Below are 23,831 nucleotides of genomic sequence, written 5' to 3' on the forward strand. Positions count from 1 at the left end.
CTAAAGCCTGAAGCAGACAGAAACGCATTGACACATCCAAAAGAAATTTTATTTATTTATTTAAAGCACTCTGTCAGTCTTTGTGTGCCCAAAATTGACCAACTTTTTTTTTAATCTCAAATGAGAATACATTCCATCACATTTCATTGCAACCTTTAACTTCAATAAAAATTGCTTTTCTTTGAATGCATACCATGATACAATTTTTCAGCTTTTGCTGCAAATTTATTAGTTTCAGTCAATCATATTCATTCCCAACAAACCAATGATTCATGTGCAATTTATCATCCATATAAAATGGTAATATCACAAACAAACAAAACAAATTTTAACAACAAGCACAAGTTAAGCTGTTTAAAACTTTTAGGTTGACTTTTCACTGAAAAATATGCTTCAAAAGATCTCTTCTTCAATAATTAGGCTGAAATGATATACACATAATACTACTAGAGATCAACTTACAGTACTGTTATCTGCAGTGAAAGAGTGCACTTTGTCGAGTTTTGCAATAGTAGATGGAACCGTTTTGGCAGTACCCTCTGTTGATTTGGGGCATGGTTGGAGAGCCCCCTTGAATTTGTTTAATAACACCTTGTCTCACAATATGGAAAAAATTATAACAATTGACATCATTTAGAAAAGTAGTAACTAAATAAACATTAAAAAAAAAATGTCACTCTCTAGTCACAAGTTACATTGTTGAGCACTTTCTTCGTGTATGCTATGATTCCAAATTGCTGAAATTCCAAGTGAATATTGATGTAAAGGAAGGATTTACTTCAAGCAGTGAAAAATACTTTAAAAAGGTTAATGAAATAGTTTAGAAGTACATGAACCACTTATGTCCCATGCCTGAATGGAAATCCAACTGGTGCAACTTCACTGTTTCTGTTGTATTTGTTTTTAGATGGCAGAAGGGGAGGGGATTACAGTAACAGGTGGTTACCATGGTGAGTTGCTCTAAATTGTAATAGCAAGATGGCTAAAACAGGTTTAACAGTTTAACTTCAAGACTCCATCTTTGATGCAAACCGATAGAATTACACTGTTGAACTGTAAGTTAACATCATGCAGCAGCACATATTAGCAAGTTAAACCTTTCAACAGTCATAAAGACTCAGTTATTACAAACTACTGTGCACTATATACAGATTCCACAACAAACTCTACGTACAAGGGGCAAAAGCCAGAGATTTCCGGTGAGACATCTGCCGTTGTACATGTGCGGTGAGTCATTGTAACCTCAAAAGCTGCCAGTAGCAATACTACAGTAAACGATGCTTCCTCTGTTCATCAGTATCCCTCATCGGAAAATGTGATGCTGGTGTAGTCTGGGTACCTTGACTTAAGCAATCCAACAGTTATAGAATGATCAGCTTTCCCAAAGCCCTGCAGAGAAGAGAAGAGAAGAGGCATTATTATTACAAATTCCTCTAATTTTTCTATGAACGTTTTTCTTAGGAATGTAATACATTTGCCAGTTGGTAAATTTTGGGTGAAGTCACAACCTCACTGATTCATGTTCAATGTTTTAAGACTTTTGTTAGTTTAAAAGACTTGAGATTTTCAGGGTTTGAAAATCAAAAGTTTAAAATTACAAAACCAAATGCCCAGTGGTAATTTCCTTGAATTATTACACAAGCAACATCTGTGGTGGCAGAAAATGCATATTCCTTCTTTCTTGTAAATGGCAAGTGGCTAAATCTACTGGCATTTAGCCAATAAATAGCCCTGAGGCCTGCTTTTAGAAATATGTCTTACATCCACCATAAGACTAAACCAAGAAACAAAAAAAAGGCAATAAAAGTCAAAACAGTCAATTTAGTTATTACCACAGAGTAGCCATACACTAATATAGATTTCCTATCAGGAGAATGTTCAATCCTTCCTCCACCAAGACAAGAGAGTCGCAAATCCTTGTTCTTGCCCTCAAATTCTTCGAAAATATCAGCTGAGGAGGAAAAGGATGTAACAGAAATTTAGTAAGTTTTACACACCAGGAATAGAAGAAAGAAATAAGTCCCATAAATCCTTACTGGACAAAAAGCACTTGATGGTCCAGTCTTCTGTTGAGTCATTAAAACTTTTGTTGAGTCATAAAATAATAAGTTGTGATAAGTTGTGCAAAATAAATCACCTTTTCCAAAGCTTTCCAATATCCAGAATGACAAGTCATTTGTGCTCCATGGAGATGTCAAATCTGTGCACTGTGGAGCCGTCAACAACTGACAACATCATATGACTTTCAAACTACTAAAAAAAGATAGTACTCGTTGATGGGCACCTATAGGTACGATATCTATTAGAATCTATCAGATTAACCAAGCTGTAATTACTCTATCAACTTGATTACAAACATTTGATATTTTGGCCACTGGGGGCTTCAAATGGCCTTCGACCTACACCAATCACAAAAGCAGTTGAGAAATCATCAAGGGGCATCTATGTATAGTAAAGGCTTCATACTTGACGCACCTTTGTAATTGACACACCTTTCAAATATTACTAGCAACGATACAGCAGGCTGCAAGTTGCAACCAAAACTTTTTGCAGTCAAGCAGAGTTACATATTTCATGAGTTTGAATCCATTTCAGGTATATATGCTGATCAAATTGTTGGGTTGTTTATAGGCTTTCAACACCCTCCCCAGTTTTGCATGTTTATTGGCATTTGGAAATCTTACTCCCTAAAGATAACCCAAATTACCTCAAATATAATACCACTACTCTCTGGGACCAGACTTGTCTGAGCTTAGAGGCTCAGAGCAAGCAGCATCCAAAGTCAATGGATGTATACTTAGGCCTACACTATACAGTAAGCTTATCGAAGAATGTGTCAATTTAGGGGTATGAAAGAACTTGACACAGCAGACATTTTGTGGTCAAATTCTGCTGAATTATACGTTGCATAGGCACAGAATAATAAATATTTTGGGATCATTAAATTTCTGAGGAACTACACATATGAAAAATGCATACAGATGAGTGATTTGGATTTTTTGTTGATAGACATCGTTAATCAAATCCTTAAGTGCGTCAAAATTGAGCCCACCATGCTACTAAGTGTGAGGTTCATACAAGCCACTGACACATGAGATATTTACAAGCGAAGGTGTCACATACACACACATTCTGTATGCATGCCATCACCATCGCATATTGTCTTTTACTCAAAATAAAATTTAATTACGTAAATTGTGGAGCATTTTAAGCTGTTTGGTCCCGGCTGTTATAGTAATATCTCTCAACAATGATTGCAGGTTGATGTTAAGTTTGTACTTGGTTCCAATGGTGTACTATTTCTAATCAGATTTGATTCCCATTCAGTCAATTACCAGAGCTGTATTGTTGACTAATTCTATGAATTGCAAGTACATATCTGTTAACATTGTGAACTAAAATTTTAACATGCAACATATTTTCCATTCTTTATGATTTTTTAATTCTGCTTTTTACATAAACTCTGACTACAGTGCAGTCAGAAAACAATCCATTGTCATTCACACTGGAAAAGAGGTACGCCTACAGTACATAACTGGTGCATTATCAAACATCAGTTGTTAGAAATGAACCAATAAGCATACATACTAACAACGCTGTGACATCTACTGTACTGTATTCACAATTAAGCCCCAACCATCAAAATTATATGAAGAATATTTAGATAGGCTATTGCAAAGGTTTTCAGCTTTTACAAAGTATTATGTGTTCAGTGAGCATCACAGCCATACAGATTTTGTAAAATCTCAGCTACAGTTGAACGTACATCTGAACATAGGCGTACGAGGCGGGGGGGGGGGCAGACTGCCCCCCCAAATTTCCAGAGGACAAGAAATTTGGGCAAAAGTCCTGAAAAATTTGGGCAGCCTAAGAGGAGAAAAAAATATGTATATATATGTATGTATGTATATATATATGCTTGCCTGAATCTTTTTCAAATTTTTGCCCGACAATTCCATGATTTTCTTTATTTAGCATCATGATGCCCGAATATTTCCGTGTAACACCACCGTAAGCGCAGCTCATCTGGGCAATTTTGTTCTACTGTAACTAGTCAACTGTATACCTGGACATCCCCGACATGACTACATGAGTGTATATAAGAAACATTTTCTTTTTCATGGATGGTGGGGGGGGGGAGTGCCTACTGTACAAGCCTAGAAGTACAGGTTTATCATTTTCTTTGTTATATTTTATACTTTTTTGTGAGACAAATTGCAATCTCACCCGACACAGCGACATTATCCCGCCTACGTGTTGTTGAACAATGTATGTTTTTCTGGAGGTAGCTGCACTGTGTTAAAATAATAAATACGGTAACTAAATAGGAGCTTAAAAAATATACTGTCCTATTTTTCCCCTTCAAAGTGATGTTACCATTTTTTCTTCTTCTAATTTACCAATTTTTTGGGGAAGTGTAAATTTCTAAAACGTGACACACCCGACACAGCGACATTATCCCGCCTACGTGTTGTTGAACAATGTATGTTTTTCTGGAGGTAGCCGAGTACTGTGTTAAAATAATAAATACGGGAACTAAATAGGAGCTTAAAAAATATACTGTCCTATTTTTCCCCTTCAAAGTGATGTTACCATTTTTTCTTCTTCTAATTTACCAAATTTTTGGGGAAATGTAAATTTCTAAAACGTGAGATCATAAAATAAAGAATGTTTAGATGCAACTTGTAAGGCCTCAGAAGTGCCGTTTCCGGCAATCTGAGAGGCATCTTTTGCCAAAAATTTTCTTGTACGCTACGCGCCAACCGATGGTGGCACTCCGCTTACAGTAGATAGTATCAAGGGAACTTTTGGGCACAACAATTTCTGCCCCCCCCCCCAAACTGAAATGGTCCTGTACGCCTATGCATCTGAAGCAGGAATATGTAGGAATTTTTCCTTTAGTTATCATGAGCTTTTTTGCATGGCATATCCATTGAGGCTATCTCTTCATGATGCTTGTTTTTACTTTTAAACTAAGCTTGTTCTGCTCATTCATTGTTAGCCTTAGGCAGTCTATACGGCTCTAGGCTAGATATCCATACAATTACAAAACACAGACAATACTTTTGGAACTTCAGTGTACAGTCCGATCGCGGACTGTAGATAGGATATTTCACTGACCAGTACCAAGGGTCAAAGGCTAAGTTACCATTAATAACACAAAGATAGCCTACAGTACAGCATACAGTATCATAAACTGTACTGTGGCCTAACTTTAGGCCAACTGTTACACTTTACCATGGTATTCTCCCCATGCGTATCCCCGCAGAAAGAACTGCTCATTGCTTCCTTTTGTGGCCTTGATTAGAACGTACTTGAACACACCGGAAGGGTCGATATCAACTACTGGTAGTCCACTCATACCTTGAACAGTTCGGACACTCATCATGCAATGAAAAATACGGAAAATACGATTTTTGGAGAAAAGCATTTGACGCTGCTAATCCAACTTAGGGTTCTCGGTAACACCAACACCTTTGCTCTTTAACAGCAGACGACAAGCACAGAGGGAGTACAGTTATATATCTCATCCCATTCCACAGTAGTTAAAGGCAATATAGACCATGTGTATATTGTGTTTTAAATGAAAGACCAAGTTGAAAATTATTACGTACATATAATATCTAGTAACGCGTGGTTGTAGATAATGTCTTAAAGCTGTTTGATGAAGGCAAACGGCGTTATTATGTCACATTTCCATTTTGTCTGGGAAGTGGAAGTAATAGCATTTACATACGTAATCCATTTGGCGTTGAATAAAAGAGACCATGGTCGCTGACCCACTTTTGTACATACACCATAAATTTCATATTTACCGGCGCAAATCGTCTGGTACTCTCACTCACGGAAATTTGCTGGTACTCTGGTTACAACTTACAACATGCATTATACTAGTGGTAGTAGTACTAGACTAGTGGTACATTTAGTTACAGCCTCCACTAACGTCAGGCTCAGGGCCTACCAATTACTAACTACTACTATCATTGGTATTAATTGTTTTGAAACTTACCACTATCAGTTTTCATAATTATTCAATCATTAAATTTTTTTTAAAATATGTTGTATTAGGTTTATAGGAATAACACGAACGTTATGCCAAACGTTAAGAATCTAACTTTAACTAGGTTAGGCTAGCCTAGGCCTCTTTGAAGTTTTTTACGTTGAGCTAGTAACAATATGTTGATGGTATCGGATGAATTCGCGATAGTAAGGACTTACTTAGGCTAGGCTAAAGACCATTAATGTTACTTTGTGATAGCAGTGTTGACAAGTTGACGATTTCCCTGGATTTGCTCAGTGGTTAAAGATCTGCTTTATTGGCACCAATTATGGCATGCTAGGCCTATAGCTAGGAAAGTTTTGTGATGATGTAATCGACCAGCTAATCATAAAATGACCTCAGGCCCTACAATTAGCCTGCATTCCTTTTTAACACCATTAGGCTCTTTGTGTAAACACTGTGAGGAAATATGTTCATGTGTAAAGTGTAGTTTATTATACAGTGTTCACACAAAGACCCTCATACAAGAAAAAATATGTGGTAAACGTTGCAGACGTATTGGTAAAAAGAGGTCATTTTACGATCAAGACAGGTCAATTAAGTAACCTCAAGAAGCTTTTCCATTACAATGGTTATAGTTGGGGACTTGAGGTCTATACAGCAGACCTTTGTGCTCTATCTTTTTAGTTAGGGATGCACCGGATCTCCGGTCCGGCCGGACTATCCGGCCGGATAGTGAGCAATTATCCGGTTCCGGCCGGATATTTTTCAAAATCCGGCCGGATCTTTTTCAAAATCTGGCCTGAATTATTCCTTAAAAAGGTGTTGGTATTAACTTAAATCAATGTAAACTATTTCCAAAAATTAATAAAAACATTCTAAGTAAGGAAAAATTAAGTTTAACATGTTTAATTTAATTTTCTCAATGGTCTGACCCATTAAATGGGGTCTTAATTTCCCCTTCTTTATAATATGCATATACCTCACCTAACATTTGCTCCTTGTTTCATATTTGTACTACAAAATCCGGTTCCGGCCGGATCCAAAAATTTGGATCCGGTGCATCCCAATTTTTAGTTTAATGGTTCGAATAGATTCTACCAGAAATACATGTTTACTTGCAGAGTTATGTAGTCAAACTGTTCGACGCACTGAAAACATTCCCTATCTCCCCCCCCCCCATCTTCGCATGCGATTTACAACCAAGACAGGTCAATTACATAACCTCAAGAAGCTTTTCCATTACAGTGGTTATAGTTGGGGACTTGGGGTCTATACAGCAGACCTTTAAGCTCTATCTTTTTTATTTTAATGGTTCGAATAGATTCTACCAGAAATACATGTTTACTTGCAGAGTTATGTAGTCAAACTGTTCGACGCACTGAAAACATTCCCTATCTCCCCCCCCCCCCCCATCTTCGCACGTGTTATAGTTTACTGTATAAATCTGCTAAATGGTTAAAATAATCCACGAAAAATGCCACAAGGAGTAGCTTTGAGTGATCCAGTAATAGTAGGCTTACACGACTAGGATATATACTATATGCCCTTCCTTATTGCAAATTTAAAAGAAACTAATGTGATTTTCCATTGGATAATGTGCTTGGTGCAATTAAAAATCACAATGTCTTGCTGAACAGAAGTAGCTTTGAAGAAGTCTTCATGAGCTGGTGTCAACAGTTTCTAGGGACTTTCCAGGTGGCTCATCATCCGCATTGAAAATTTGCGATAAACGGTTACTACTGACAATAACTTGCCCACAAACCCATGTCGAAATACAATTTGAAAATGTTGACTCTTTAGATTTTATACCATCAACAACTCTGGAAGTTTGTCACCCTAGCTTTCATAATTTCCTCAGTTACAATCAATACTCATATCTCCATTGTTTACCATGATATAGGTTGATATTTTTAGTGTAACCAGCTCAAGTCTTTGTTGTCTTTCATGTTCTCAGTTTTTATGGAATCGGTAATTGGTCGATTAACATGAAAGAAACTCTGAGACAAAAGAAAGTGGTGACAGAAATATGCTGAGGAAATCGATCACCCATCGGACAGGATGGCAAAACTTGTGGCTGTATAAGACAATAACACAGGTATTAGGGAAGTGTAATTTTTTTCTCCCATGTGGGTTCAGAGAAGTGATACATACTCTGGTTATACCTAAACATCATAAAACAACACTGTTTGTTGTAATTGGATGTATGCCCCCCCCCAGTGTGATTTTATTCTCCCCTCCTCCCATTACATGGTGACAAGTTCAGTATTTGTTTATTCCTTGCCAGAGGCAAAAGTAATCTTTGCAATGGTGTTTGCATTTGAGTGTATTTGGTTGTGTGGCGCCTCTAAAACCGTATTGTGGGGTGAATTTCATATTTGGTATGTGGATGCACCTTATTGAGTACAAGAACCCAATTGTTTTCTGTAGAGGTTCGGAGGTCAACAGAGGGCAAGATCTGAAAACCTTTAAACACAATACTCATAAGTGATCTTCTACTTAATGAAGTGATTTCTATTTTCTTCCAGATGAACAAAGTTTCTTTTTGGAAGAACCAAAGCCCTGCATAAAATATTTTTGGCAAGGAATCACAAAGCCTTTTGGCCTTCTGGTTTAACAAAGCATTATTACACCATACACAAGGAGATGTCTGATTGTAATATCATCATTGTGTAGTAGTTTCATATTACATATATCAAATACTAACCTCACAATTATTTTTTATATTTTGCATCATTTACTATTTTCTTTAGAAAAGCCAGAGACGCCTATTGAGTCTGTCCTGTATAAGACATGAAAAGAAAAAAGGTGAGGCAAAGTTTTAGACAATAATACTTCATATTTACTGCTTTGTTTTGAAATTACTTGCAGAACTCAGGAGGTATCTAGGTCAAGGCTCAACTGAACGACTGGTTCAAGCTTTGATTTCCTCCTATCTGGATAACTGCAACAGTTTGTATGTGAATTTGTCAGTTTCTCATTATAGCTCCCCCTTCAGAGAATTCAGAACGCTACTGCGCGCATAGTCTCACTCACTAAAAAGTTTAATCACATCACTCCTGTCTCTCAGCGTATCCAGTTTAAGATCCTACTTTTCACCTACAAAGCAATCAACGGGCTTGCCCCTCAATATGTCACTTACCTTCTTACTCCTTTACGTCACTACTGTTACGCTTCACTCTTCCAATCATGGGCATTTGCAATTAACTCCTGGTCCACGTACCCACCCGCACTCGTTATGGCGTACGTGCCTTTCCGGCACTGCGCCATCTCTTTGGAACAAACTCCCATTTCACGTTTGTGATTCTCCTTCCTTTTGTATTTTCAAGAGACAACTTAAACATTTCTGTTTGATTCCTAGTGTTTGTTTTTTTCTTCCTTTTTTCCTTGGTTCCTTTGTTAGTGCTATATAAGTGTAATTTATTACTATTATTATTATGATTATTATTATTATTAGAATTGAACAACAGGTAGATGGTTGAACTCTTATTAAACTTAATATCAATAATACATTCAACTCCTTCCCCACCCTCTCTCTCCCTCCAAAAAAACGTGGCGTGTATGATCAAGATACATATCAAATAACTAACTGTTGTAAATATTTTCTTTCTTTTTTGTGTCTAGACACTTCATGCCCTCTGCCAAAGTCCTACGACCCTAGTTTTGTGGAGTCAGGATGGTACTCCTGGTGGGAACAGAGTGGTTTTTTCTGGCCAGAGTATTCAGTAAGTGTCAATTTCATTAAATGATTACATTCTTTACAAGGGAGCTATAATATTTATTCTTTCATGTTGCTACTTTAAAAACAATATCATTTATAATACATTAGAGAGGTGTGGTTTTCTGCTAGCAAGAACAAGTTTAATAGGAATAAATCCTTTCTAAATAGCAGCTTTGATAAACTTCTCACATGAACTATTACAGAGTATTCCTTCAGTATGTAGTTAACCGTTGTTTTGTGAAAACTAATTGGCATGCTTTTTTCGTCTCTGTTTTCTTTTCGTACAGTCTAGGAAGAAATTGAAGAATGACAAAGAGAAGCCTTTCATTATGTGTTTGCCGCCACCTAATGTTACAGGCACCCTTCATCTGGGCCACGCACTCATGGTCGCCATTCAAGATAGCTTGATAAGGTGGTAGGTGCCTCCTCCTTCCCTTCTCAGCCTTCTTTATATATCCTTTTAGTTGCTGGAAGTATCATTTAATTAAGTAAGAGAGCTAGACTAAGTACTTGTAGCTATTGTATTTGTCTGAATTTTACCCATGACCTAAGTTTGTTTTTGATTGTAACTTTATTGCATAGTACTGTTTTCTGTTGATACAGGCACAGAATGCATGGCAGGGAAACACTCTGGATACCAGGTGTAGACCACGCAGGCATCGCGACCCAGATTGTTGTAGAGAAGAAATTGTGGAAGGAACAGAGAATTCTAAGGCACCAAATGGGAAGGGAAAAGTTTGTTGAAGAGGTGTGGAGATGGAGGGAAGAGTATGTTCATTGTTTCTCTTATAATTTGATATTATTCATAAACAGCATCTATAAACAATGGTGTGAAGTGATGGAACAATGGTTATGTGTTTTATTGAGAGTGTTAGTAGAAAACTTGGTGATTGAGAACAAATTTTGGAAAGCAAAGCAATTTGTGAGGTTCTTTCGAAAGGTGAAGAAACACTGACTTGAAAGTTAAAGTTGAAGGTTTTACAGTCTTGTTTGAGGCCAAGGCTCCCTCACATGACTTTACAACTTAACCCATGGTCATTAGTAACTTGTCACACCCACACACCAATGTGTGCACCTCCTGGGGCACCACATCTACATGTCCCTTGGGGGACATCCGATAGGGTGCAGCCACAAACCAGCACACTCAACTATATTTGAAAGTTACCTCACAAGTCCCTATTTATACACCTGGGTGAAGAGAGGCAATAGAGATAAAGTGCCTTGCCTATGGAAACAGTGTAATGATCTGGCCAGGACTTGAAACTGCAAACTTCAGATCTTAGGGTAGTGGGGGGGGGGGGATTCATACTACAGTTGGTCAGTTACATTACCTGTATATAGTTCTGGGTCACAGATTCAAATTCTAATGTATTGCATTTGTGTTTTGCTCTTTCAACCCTCACATACATATAAGTGCTCTAGTTTGTTTAAAATGCTCGTAACTGTGTGGTCTATAGTAATATCTTCTCAAGAAGAATCTGCCACTATCTTATGGATCGTTTCTTGCACTTTTCCCCATAAACCATTTCATAGGTGTGGCCATGAAATTGATGAGCAGTTCAAACGATTGGGTGCTTCCTTGGACTGGTCTCGTCCAAATTTTACCATGAGTGAGGTATTATCAATTCACCAAAAAACTATTAATACTTCTCTTCATCCTAATGTTTAATAGGTTACAATGACAGTAACTGTAGTCAGATGTTCCTCAATACAGTGTACTCAATTCCACTCTTACTCCCTCCCTCCTCCCCACACTCCCCCTATACCCACCCCCCCCCCCCCCCCCCCCTCCCCCAACACACACATGGGAAATTTACCAGAAGGTGGTGATGAGGTCTCTGTCTTGATATCAGTTGGTCAGCAATATATATTATTCTTTAGGTTTATATCTTCATTCCTTTTTTTGTATACCATTGTTTTCATGACATCAGTATTAGCAGAGGTATATCTCTACCTTCCTCCAACCCCTCTGCTACCCCCTTCCTCCAGAGAAATACACATAATTATCATTCCTTCTGAAGCATGAACATTGGGATAAAAGTGGTCCTTAGATTTTTGTCATCTCATATTAAAGGAGGTGTATGTATGGCATAGACAACATGTTCTGTGGTTAAAAAACATTTCATAATAATAAACATCAGATTATAAACGTCTCATAATAAACATCTCATATTAAATTAGGTGTATATATGGCATAGATAACATGTTCTGTGGTTTTTATGTTGATAATGGGCCTACTGTACAAAACTCACATTTTGCAGGTTCATGTGCTTGGGAGGAGAGCAACTTGGTGAACATAAGATAAAAATCACAAGGTATAAGCATTTGCAGAAATAGTCGAAGGTAAACTGACAGTTATCATTGTTATGAATTGTTCCATTCCTACCTTATAAAAAAATATAAAAAAATAAAAACAAGAAAAAAGTGACATCCAAATTTATTTCCCTTTGACTGCTATTTTGATGTAGGAGTTTTCCAGAGCAGTGCAAGAAGCTTTCATTACCCTCCATGAAGATGGTACAATCTATCGCGGCAACAGACTCGTTAACTGGTCATGCTCATTAAGATCTACCATTTCTGACATAGAGGTAAATATTGGTTAATGGATGAGGTCATTCTATTAATGTCTGATAAATTTATATATTATATTTTTGTCAAACACAGAACCATCTACAAGGTGGATCCTTTTTTTTGTGCAAAATTTAGCAATTTTTTGTAATGGTAAATTCTGTTTTTGCCAATTATGTCTATCTCTTTTTTCCAGCTTGTTCATAATTTTCTTGTTCTTAATTTTTGGTTGCTGACTTTTTTAGACAGTGATCAAAGAGTATTCCTACTACCAGTGACAAAAACTGTGTATACATCGAACACATTGCCTTTCATCTTGGTTTTCCTTTTTCACCAAATAGCCTAAAATTTCACAAAGTAAACCCTTGAATAAATTGGCACATTCTGTTATACATTTTGTCTGTTATCCTTAGTTTGTTGATATCTTTATTAGTTTGTGTTGTCTGGGATTTAATACTGTCCCGTTCAAAACAAATTCAAAAGTGAAATTGGGTGAATGTTAAGTATCACATGTTACATTGTTTTGACTAAGTTATCACTTTTTGTATTAAATACTTACAATATTGTTGTAGTATTATGCGAATAAAACGGTATAAAGTATTTAAAGCATTTTCGCTTGGGAGTTATAATTGGCTCATGAACTTCAACTTCTATTTCTTGCTTTTAGGTTGAAAAACAGTCAATTGAGGGTGCCACTGCATTTCAAGTTCCTGGTTATCAAGATCCTATCCAGTTTGGTTATATGTACTACTTTTCATACCCTGTGGTTGGATCAGGTAAATTTTAATTAAAAAATTCTTACTTTGCAATTTTTCATAGTACCCAAATCGAAACACGCCATTTCTGCACTTGTTGATCGTGTAACGCCCCCTGAACCCCAGCCGAGTGGTATTGTGGGTTATAAGGCAGCTGGAGGGCACTAGATGTCACATGCAGGGGAGAGGGGGAGGCGAAGACTAATGCCAGCAGGGCTTGAACCAATACACACAAATAGAGAAGAATATAGTTTAGAGAACTAGGTCTCATTCACCCAATTTAGTTAATTAACTTAAAACAAAAACTTGACAAAAATAAGGAAGTGTCTTTGTGCTGTACACAAATGAAAGCAAACAACGAGCAGAGATTCAATTTAACTAAATAACAAATAAACTACGTACCAGGGCGTGGGCAGCATGGCTCGCAAGAATCACGAGAGTGAATACCCAATGCAGGGCACCAAAGGCAGACTGTGCAAATACTGTGCAATGTGGTCCCACCCTGATTGGCTTTACAACACCTTTTGGGAGGGCCCTGGGCGTGTTCGAATTACGGGGTACACGCATCCCGAAGACCCCATGGCGTAACAATAGTGCACAAAAGTTTCAATATTTATGTGGTTCAGTTTATATTCAAGGTCATTAGTTGGAGAGAATGAAAAACTTCACAAATAAATCTTTCGGAGTTTGGATCACTAGGCCCACATAAAGCCCCCCGCCCCCCCCCCCCCCCAAAAAAGTAAGTTTAATACTTTAGAAAATAGCTTTCAAATTCAATGTCTAACTTAAGTTAGGAATTTCAAATAAAATCATATCCGCTCCCACAACTGGTGTAGAAGAGATTCATCATTGCTTTGCCCCATTTACCCAATTTTATGCTATTTATTTCCATGTTAAAATGGTTGTGTTTTTATGTCACAAAATATTGGATTTAGACTGTAAAGGTGTGAAGGAACAATGTGTATCACAAAAGTGTCTGTCGCATAATTTGTTGATGGTGGTTAGATCTACCTCTCCCTTAATAATAACTGTGAGTGGTTCAATCAGAAAGTCTAACAATGTGTGAAGTATATTTGTGCACTAATGACTCTAGTTCCTCTTTCAAAGTAAATATCAAAGTAAATATATATTATTGTGAACATTTTTTAAGCATCTTTTACACAGATGAACAAAGAAACTTGAATTAGCCTATCCCCTACATGCAATTGGAATGTCCAACTTCATTGATTGCTCTATAATAGTGTGGTTGTGAAGTTAGTAGACTCAATTGCCAATGTACAGAACATCCAAAAGTTTTGTCTCTGGCATAATTATAGTTTCTGTTTTGGGAGAATAAACTTTTGTCACCAACTGTAGCATAGATTAGTGAGATCATAAGAACTCAGTATTTCTTCATTTTGATATTCTAGGGAGTGAAATTCCAGTAGCCACAACAAGAATTGAGACAATGCTTGGAGATGTTGCCATCGCTGTCCACCCAGAAGATACAAGATATAAACATCTGATTGGTCAAGAAGTCATCCATCCATTTGTTGATAGGTTGTTGCCAATAATAACAAGTGAAACAGTGGACATGGAATTTGGAACAGGTAAGAAGTAATGTCTTTTCATATTAAATCTAGGTTGGATAATTGTTCTTCATGAATGGAATGAAAATTTGATACTGAACCATTTCCAGAGGTCATGTTAATTGAGTTTAAGATAATTATCTAACTCTGTACCCAGTGAGGTAATTCTTAAAGGCAGTGCCTTCAACCTTGTTTCAAACCATAATCTTGGTGTAGTTGTTTGATGATCAACTCACTTGTCACTACCACTTTGTTTATTTAGTGAAAAAAATTAATCATAGATTGTACTGCCTTCATAAATAAGTTTAATATCGATAGACGTTTGCTTAATATGTGTTATCACTCTGTGATATGCAGTGTGGTGTATTGCATCGTATGTTGGGGGTGGGAATGCTGGTTAGTGGTTAGAGCAGTATTGATTCCACTATTAAACTAGCTGGCCTACATTTTGGTAGAAACCCAGCATCCTGTGGGGCCTCATCCTATCAAAATTTTCATGAGGCTAAACTTAATTCTGTTCTCTGCAAACAAACAAAAAGTCACTGTCTATATATATATATGGATCTGGACAGGGTAATCACTCAAAGAGGACAAATGAGACTTTGGAATGCTGCCACAAACCATCAAGCATCTTTTTGTTTTGTTTCTTTGTCTTCTTTCTTCTTCTTTTCACCTCTTTTTCTAGTCAGTATTCTGTCATTGCCTTCCTGATGTATATACATTAAAGCTGACTTCCAATCTTTGCTATTTTCTGGGGTGTTATCTCTAGTTTATACAGGAACTATATTCCTTAGGTCACTGGATTCAATGCTCATTTTGTTGTCACTAATTTCTGTTTTTCTTTTTTTCTGAATGTAGTTGATCTATAAACAAATAAAACGTCAGTTAGATATTGATATGATATTATAAACAGTAAGGAAAGAATATTGTCCAACTCTGTCATGTAATTTTCAACAGAGTTATCCAAAAGATATCTGAAATGTATAAAAGACCAGTTAAGAGGAACCAATCATATAGTGTACAGATTTGAAGTGTTGCGAACATTCAGTTATGCTACTGTAGAAAGTAAAATAATGACTGAAAACTGCATTTAATTATAAACGACTGGGTAAAAGGCAACTAGCTATTTTGACTAATTATTTTAAAAGCTTGCCAACAATTTATACCCAATTTACAATGTGCAATGAACCATTTAACAGTCTTGCCTCTGTAGACTGAGGTGAGCACTTCTTTGTAGACCACGAGAGCATAGATTTTGTTAAAGTAACGCACGGACTGTGTCGTTTTTATGATATTATTTCGTTTACTTTATAGTTTTCCAAGTGTGACTGCCAGTGGCAGCTCCACGATATTAACTTTAATTTAACTCCGGCCAGAGTCTACACTACATTCATTTTAATTTATTTTGTTTATCACGGATGAATTTTCTTGGTATATTTTGGGGCAAGAGATTAACAGGATTGGTTAATATTCTTATCTGAAAGACCTTGCAGATGTATTTAACAAGGACTCACCAATATATCTTTCTCTCTCTTATAACTACAGGTGCCGTTAAGATCACTCCTGCTCACGATTTTAATGATTATGATGTAGGACAGAGGCACAATTTAGACCTTGTGAACATTTTAACTGAGGATGGTAAAATTTGCTCATCAAATTCACAATTTCATGTGAGTTAATAGTTCATTATTATTCATACCCATTTGTTTATGGTACTTTCAATATATAAGTAAAATAATGTAAAGTTGAAACAAATTCAGATGTCAGGCGACATCATGTCAATTATAGGATTTTATCAGGTGAACTGAGCTGTAACTGTGATATATTTTTGCATCCATATCTAAATTTGATTAAATTAGTGTGTGTAATTCGATGAATGTATCTGCCAACCAAGATCAAATTAGCCAGATAAATGTTATTAATCTCCTATACCTCTGAACAAGGGTTGCTCAAAACAGCCTTTTTGCATTTGGTTAATATCTACTTGATCAAATCTTCAATAATGTTGTTGAAGATAGGATTGCAAAGTTGGTCGCAAAAATGGAGACAATGTTGTCTTAGGTTATTCATCAAATGAAGGTCTATATTAGTGATGATTAAATGGTGTGAAGACTTACGCACAAAGAAACGTCTCATGCAGGTAATCTGACCTAGTTTCAAATGAGGTGTAACAGAAGTGTTAGACACCACCATCGATCCCAGAAAATACACACACAGATTGCTACTGTCGGTAATAAGACACTAGTGTATGGTCAATTCATACAGCTACGGTCAATACCCACAACACTGTGTACATAGCAGAGATGGACATCTCAGGTCTAGGTAAAAGATAACAAGGTATCATGTTTCATTACTGTCTGCTTTTTTTAGCGACACAAACAAAAACTCATTTGCAGGCAACGGAAAGTTAACTTTTTCAGATGGCCACACACGGTTTGGGGCGAGTCTTCAATGCCTTTAAGTAATGAACAGATTCATTTCATTTCTCAAACTTTGTGAATAGAAAATTCAATTTCATGGGATTTTTAGCCATTGATCAACATTTTAATATATATTTTAAATATATCAAAATCAACTGAACATGCTGTTTGAAGATGTATGTAACCTAGCATGGGCAGTCCAGATGAAGAGCAAATATAGCATAGAAAATATTTATTTCTTGAGAATACTACCCCTCTTTCTCGTGACTTTCAACTTTGTTTAGAAATTAAACTCATTTGCCGATTTGTTGTTATTAAACTGCGTGTATTGGTTTCTTACTTATTATTGTTCGCACATTGTGTTCTTATTTTTAAGGGATTACCGAGATTTCATGCAAGAGAGAAGATAATTGAAGCGTTAAAGTTGAAAGGTCTTTACCAAGGGAAGAAAGAACATGCCATGGTTGTACCAGTGTATAGGTAAGCGTACATGAATTATAACGTAAGAGTGCAGGTTCACTAAAATAATATTACCACTGGCTGTTTTGGTTAAATAAATTACATTCAAGACCACATTCTCTTTTAATCTTTAATAGCAGCTAATGAAGATTGCGGTGGTAATTGTGGGGGTTGTATTATTTCCTGCATGATTTTGGAAAAAAACATAGTTATTGTTTGATTGCAGTTATAGCAGCAGGTCTTGCACATTTCATGTTTGCATTATGAAGCATTCAGAGGTGGTACTTACTTATGTCACTGCCACATGCAATGCATCTTAGTAAGCATTTTAGCTGTGAATAAACTAATGATTGTGACTATTAAAATTTATGCTTTTAAACTATTGCAAAAGATTGTGGTGTTTTTCTGACCAAACATTTCATTAATCATTTTGGATAAAAAGAATATATATACTGTAACTAATAGAATGCACTCTATGTGCAAACATATTTAACACTGGAAATAGAGGGTGATGAATCCTGACAGATATAGATCCAGGGATGTGGTTGGTGTTTTCAAATCCACACACAAAAAAATAAAAGTAGTAATTAGCACAACCTTGCTTGTAGACCTGATTGAGTGGGGGGGGGGGGGTGGATGGAGTGAAAGGATAGATAGAGGAAAGTTAATCTTAGTAGAAATTTCCATATAAAACACAACTGTTCAAACACTTAGAACAAAGCAATATATTTTTTCAACTCCTGACTGTCTTGTTACCCTTAATCCCATTACCAGTGACCATGTATGTAGAACCTCTAAAAACACGTCTTCGGCGCGCGAATATAACCAATGACCTTCGTGAACCTTGGCCTACACACAGCATTAGTGCAGCATATAAACACTGTACTAACCATTCGTTTTCTCGAAGGCCTCCGTGAAAACCTTGAACATGATGCATAACTGCACAGTTCAGTACAGCTAGCTAGCTCTTCGGATCGTGCATGAATGGGGCGCGCGAAGCGGTGACTGTCAGTCAAAATCTGAATATTCATTTTGAAAGTTGCTTGTTACATTATCTCTGATTGGTTAGCCTTGTTTGTAAATAAGCCAAGAATCTTGAATGAAGCGGATGAAATAATTGAGGGAGGAGCGAGCACTGCAGCTACTGCAAGTTGTGTTATTTCAGCAGTAATAATTTCGTAACCTAATTAAGATGCAATTTTGCAAGCATAGGTTAACACTGTAGCTACTTGTAAAGTCTTTACGATGTTAAGGCTCACATTTACCTAGCAGCGAGTGTTTGCCGGCATAGAACTTAATTGTTTTTCGTAAATTGGGTTTCTATTCAGGGTTTCTTTTCCTGACTTTTTTTCAGTTGTAGAGGTCCACGGAGAATAAGTTTACTTTGAATAGTTGGCAACAGTTGGCAATAGTTGGTGACGGTAAAAAGCAAATATCGCCCAACCCTAATTTCAATTACCATTCTCTATTTCAAAACCAGGAAAAAGGTCATTCTTTTCAACTTAGGACAAAAGGAAAACAAAACACCATATTTTGATGTTTACTTGAATATATATTTGTGAATGTATGCATGACTATAAAAGTACAATTTTGCCTTTATTTTGTCTGTTGAAAAATATCGGTATCGTATCGGACCGATATTGGGATGATAATATCGGATATCGGCCAAAACCGATATTGTTGATATCGGCGCAACACTAGTTTACTGTTAACAGAGACATGATGTAGTCACACAACTTCAATGGTTAATTGAGATACATTGACACCGGGTTCTAAACAGACCCATCACCTCTCACCCTCTACCCCATTTATTTCTCTATCCAATCGTTTATCTTTGTATCATTAAACTGGGCTTCAGGTATCAACTGATTCTGCTGTTAATATTGTTGCTTTTTTGAGGCTTTATTATGTTAATAATTTTCAATCAAGATTATTGAATTTCACATTTGACTATTTTTATAATATGATTTGTTAGCAGCTCTTGGTATCTTTTTAATATTGACACGATCCAAACGCAGCTGTGTTCTTCTTTTACAGCCGATCCAAAGATATTGTTGAGCCGCTTCTGAAGGAGCAGTGGTTTGTGAGATGTGACGATCTAGCCAAGGAAGCTATCGCAGCAGTAGATAATGGAGATTTAGTTATTCAGCCCATGATGCATCAGAAAACATGGAATCATTGGCTTACTAACATCAGGTTTGTTGTAAGGCAATAAGTTGCTTTAGACTGAACTCTATCAATTTGGAAAGAATAAAAGACTCCGCAACATCCCTTTGGCTAGTCTGCCAAAGTATTAGAGTCTCAACACTTCTCTTGCAAAAGTTGAAAACTATGGCAGTCTAAATGCAATTTATTCCTGTTTGGCTGCCCATAAGATGCTACAAACGTCCGAAACAACAAATTATAAAGTATAGTACTAAGAACAATAAGAAGCATTTTAAGATGACTGCCAAAGAGAAATCACAATTCTTGACAGTTTCTTGTACCTGATGTACTCTGTTGCCTTTATTTCCTAGATTAGGCCACAAAACGTTGATGTTTAGCTTAATGATTGTTTTCAAATTAATCAGATTGCCTAGCCACTTCAAATTTGTCTTAAAAAAATTGCACTTTGTGTTGCATTACCTTGCAGCACCATTGCAGTACCGTACCTGGTTTCTCAAGTAAGGGTAAGGTCGTGCCTAAAAAATAAAGTCTTGTATCTTTATAGTATGCCAAACATTTCCCAGTGACAAAGTAACATTGCACGAAAAGTGTGGGACACAACATTTTCTTTATAATATGAAATGGTGTTTAATTCTCAAACCAGGAGCAGCCAGAAGGACAAATCTTACTAAGTTAGATTGCACCTAGTTGGGACAATTTCTTTCTGTATTGTACTTTCATGTCATACTTCAAAGCTTTTCTACTGACAGTTTGAGCAGTATGAATATCATAGTTCTATTAGATTGAGGTTGTAGGAACTGTTCATGTTAATGCATGGGGGATCAAAAGTGGCAACCTAACGTACAGCTGCTTAAAAATCACACAACTGATAAATAAACCAAGGAATACTTAAAAATGGGGCCTACCCACATGGTATCACGAGAAATATTACTCTGACAAATTTTGCTAGGTTTGTGGGAAAATTGAGCCTTGAGTTTTATCTTGTGATTACTTTGAAATTGTAGTTTATTTTTTGTAATAACTTTCAAATTGTGTTTTTTATCCAGGGACTGGTGTATCTCTAGACAATTATGGTGGGGTCATCGCATACCGGCCTATCATGTGAAACTAAAGCATGGCCATCCTATGAATGATGAGGTGACTTTTATACTTTGTGTATTTTGGGGGGGGGGTAGGGGAAGGAGGAAGGTAGGTGGTTGGGGATGTAATGTTCTTTTGATTCTTTCATGAACCACAGGGGAGAAACTTGTCCATTTTATTCCCTAGTATGGGCTTTGCAGAATACTTCAGGTCCTCCCCACATATTATGCTATTTGTTGAACATGTCTTACAAGTTTGAAAGCAGAAATGTATGAATGCTAGCTACAGTATTAGTAATAACCAAGTTGTTTCATAGTCAATGTAAGAATTTGAAAACTTGTCGAGTTTGTAGCAAGAACATTCCTGATATAAGTATTACAAACTATGCTTTCATTGGTTCTTGTTTGTGTGAAGGTGGACAAGCCTGATCTTTGGGTCAGTGGTCATTCTTATGAAGATGCCATCAAGAAAGCTGCTGAAAAGTTGAAGGTGGACAGAAAGTTTCTTGAATTGACCCAAGGTAAGAGGAATGACGACGGAACAGAAAGCAAGCTTGTACACGCGGGCCACAGCTGTCGTAGCAAAGTTTGAATTATGGCAACTAATATTGGCATAACTGTGTGATGTAGTTATAGACAAAACAGCAATAAAAATTATTAGAATGCAAGTCATTTCTTCGTTATTTACTTTCTTTAAAAGATATATGAAATGTCTGACAGGCTACATCAGAAAATGGAAATTATTGTTGTTGACTTTGTTTGTAGATGTGGATGTGCTGGATACCTGGTTCTCTTCTGCTCTGTTTCCATTTGCTGTTCATGGCTGGCCATCTCAGGTACAGAAGGAATAACTCTACATATTTACTTGCTGTTGTCCTGCTTCACCTCATGTAGCATCAGCGTCCTCTAGCATCAGGTCACAGAATGATTAACCCCATTTGTTTTGCAATTTACTCACTAAGGAACTGTGACTTTGGGACAAATTAATGCCTTTTGGAAGGGTGGTATGAGGTCATCCAATTCCCCCCCCCCCACAGTTTGCTTTTAGTCAACAACTTCAGCAAACGTACTAAGTACCCAATGGTAAGTACCCTTGTACTAGGCACCCTTATACCCTTGTAGGCACCCAACTCAAGTACTCTTGAAAGTACCTTTGAAGGTACCCAATTACCCTGGTAGGTACGCAAGTACCCTTTTAGGTACTCAAGTACTCTTGAAGGTACCCAAGAACCCCTTGTAGGTACCCAAGTACCCTTGAAGGTACCCAAGTACCCTTGTAGGTACCCAAGTATCCTTGTATAGGTACCCAAGTACCCTTGTAGGAACCTAAGTACCCTTGTAGGTACCCAAGTACTCTTGTAGGTACAGTACCCAGCTCTAGTACTATTGAGGGAACGTATGTACCATTGAAGGCTACTTGGGTACAGGATAGACTGATAACAATACAGATTATCTCCTTATTTCATCAGACAGAAGATCTCAATCGTTTCTACCCGTCAACACTCTTAGAAACAGGTCATGATATTCTCTTCTTTTGGGTGGCTAGGATGGTGATGATGGGCCAAAAACTGACTGGTGTGCTTCCTTTTAAAGAGGTAAGTTGAATCTCACTCCAAAGAGTGCTTTGGGTTTCACATAGCTGCAGTTTCTTGTTAGTCTCCTTGTCTATCGCTAAATCCATGCAAACGGCCTCAAATCAGACATTATTTTGTAAGAGTCTTCTTGAATAGTGTGTCTGTAATCTTGTTCATAGCTATGAAGACTAACATATGTATTCTATGTTAGTCTGTTGTTAAGTCTGACAAGACATATTACATTACAGAATGACTTAACACGATCAAACAAAGACTTAAAAACACACTTTTAGGTAGAAAACACTTAAAAGAGACTCGGCCAAGTCAGAAACTTGAGTACCACCCTGCTACCAAATGTCATACAGTTTACATATCAAGTATGTGGATAATTTGATATCTCACAGATAGATTTGAAATTGGTTTTAGTACATTCCCTAGTCTAAGACTAAACATGTTTTATTTTGATACAGTGTAATATGTCCAGTAGTCCAAATGTAGTCCAAATGTAGCAGATCACTATTTTGATCTTCTCGCATAGGTGTATCTACACTCAATGGTCAGGGATGCTCATGGACGTAAAATGAGCAAATCGCTGGGAAATGTGATTGATCCAGTAGATGTCATACAAGGAGCTTCTCTTGAGGTATGTTAAACAAAAACAAAGATTGTCTCTGTACATCTCTGCTAGGTCTGATGATGGCAAACCACTAGATTTATTATGAAATATTGTTTGTTACTTTAATTTTTTTTTTTTTCCGGATGCTTCACAGAGTATAAAATAATAAATAATTTGACCTCTTTTTACTTAAGTTGAAGCAGGCCAGTTATGTTAACAACATTTATTAAAGCTATTGATACAGTATGTGGTTAATGTGGCTGAATTGTATGGAAGCCCATGAGTGCCATTTGAAAATTAAAATTTAATTCGTTCACACAAATTATAACTCGTAGGAACAAAAATTAATCGTTTCTAGCAATGAGTTTAATAATTTGTACGAATGAGCTATTCATTCCTCGCTATGAATTCATATTATTAGTTGCATCAATGGGCGTTTGTAGAATTAGGATAAGAACTTGTCTGTGAATGAAACCGATGTGCTGTTGAAAGAACAGAAGGAATACTTTAACATTCTTATGGACTACCACAATGCATGTTACCTCTTGAGCCAGCTAAATGTTAGCCAAAAAGACCATGAGTCCAAATTTGGTTCCGTGAACCCAAGATGGTTTAGGAAGCTTTTTCAATTAAAATGGGGTGATACTACAAGTTGCTTTCCAAATCAAACATATAAAGCATGATTAGAAGTGGTACAAGTCATTATTGTTTCAAAAGTTTTAAAAAGTGTTTGGTGTATTCAGGTGGATGACAGTTGTCCTACGAAGTGATTGCACATTATTGGTAATGACCATCCAGTAGAACAGCACCCTGACCAAATTGGTTAGAGTAATTTATTATGCAAACCTTGCAGAAATGCTGAGTGTCGTTGATCTCTCCTCAGCCACTTAGCCAACCACCACTC

General features: G+C 36.8%; 2 protein-coding genes across 3 annotated transcripts in view; one reads left to right on the forward strand and one right to left on the reverse strand.

The window, feature by feature from the left end:
• Positions 1-42: 42 nt before the first annotated feature.
• LOC139963490 (14 kDa phosphohistidine phosphatase-like) lies at positions 43-5,507 on the reverse strand. The gene is made up of 3 exons (XM_071964306.1): positions 5,239-5,507; positions 1,833-1,951; positions 43-1,389 (listed from the first exon to the last, which is right to left on the reverse strand). The coding sequence occupies exons 1-3, from the start codon at positions 5,429-5,431 to the stop codon at positions 1,294-1,296; spliced, it is 408 nt and encodes a 135-aa protein (XP_071820407.1). The 5' UTR covers positions 5,432-5,507; the 3' UTR covers positions 43-1,293.
• A 148-nt stretch (positions 5,508-5,655) lies between these two features.
• LOC139963488 (valine--tRNA ligase-like) overlaps positions 5,656-23,831 on the forward strand; it is a 28,799-nt gene continuing 10,623 nt past the window's right edge. The window contains exons 1-18 of one of the 2 annotated variants that reach the window (XM_071964302.1): positions 5,656-5,858; positions 7,959-8,099; positions 8,755-8,809; positions 9,626-9,726; positions 10,010-10,137; positions 10,326-10,490; positions 11,256-11,337; positions 12,191-12,310; positions 12,958-13,066; positions 14,455-14,634; positions 16,159-16,283; positions 17,410-17,513; positions 19,530-19,688; positions 20,705-20,795; positions 21,153-21,258; positions 21,503-21,573; positions 22,207-22,332; positions 22,850-22,954. In XM_071964302.1, the coding sequence (XP_071820403.1) occupies positions 8,031-8,099; positions 8,755-8,809; positions 9,626-9,726; positions 10,010-10,137; positions 10,326-10,490; positions 11,256-11,337; positions 12,191-12,310; positions 12,958-13,066; positions 14,455-14,634; positions 16,159-16,283; positions 17,410-17,513; positions 19,530-19,688; positions 20,705-20,795; positions 21,153-21,258; positions 21,503-21,573; positions 22,207-22,332; positions 22,850-22,954 (1,896 nt within the window). In that variant the 5' untranslated portion in view covers positions 5,656-5,858; positions 7,959-8,030. Of the gene's footprint in view, positions 5,988-7,958; positions 8,100-8,754; positions 8,810-9,625; positions 9,727-10,009; positions 10,138-10,325; positions 10,491-11,255; positions 11,338-12,190; positions 12,311-12,957; positions 13,067-14,454; positions 14,635-16,158; positions 16,284-17,409; positions 17,514-19,529; positions 19,689-20,704; positions 20,796-21,152; positions 21,259-21,502; positions 21,574-22,206; positions 22,333-22,849; positions 22,955-23,831 lie in introns of both variants that reach the window. The other variant, XM_071964301.1, reaches the window with a different exon arrangement.

This window comes from Apostichopus japonicus, chromosome 22, assembly GCF_037975245.1.
Source record: "Apostichopus japonicus isolate 1M-3 chromosome 22, ASM3797524v1, whole genome shotgun sequence".
In the NCBI taxonomy this organism is placed as follows: Eukaryota; Metazoa; Echinodermata; class Holothuroidea; order Aspidochirotida; family Stichopodidae; genus Apostichopus; species Apostichopus japonicus.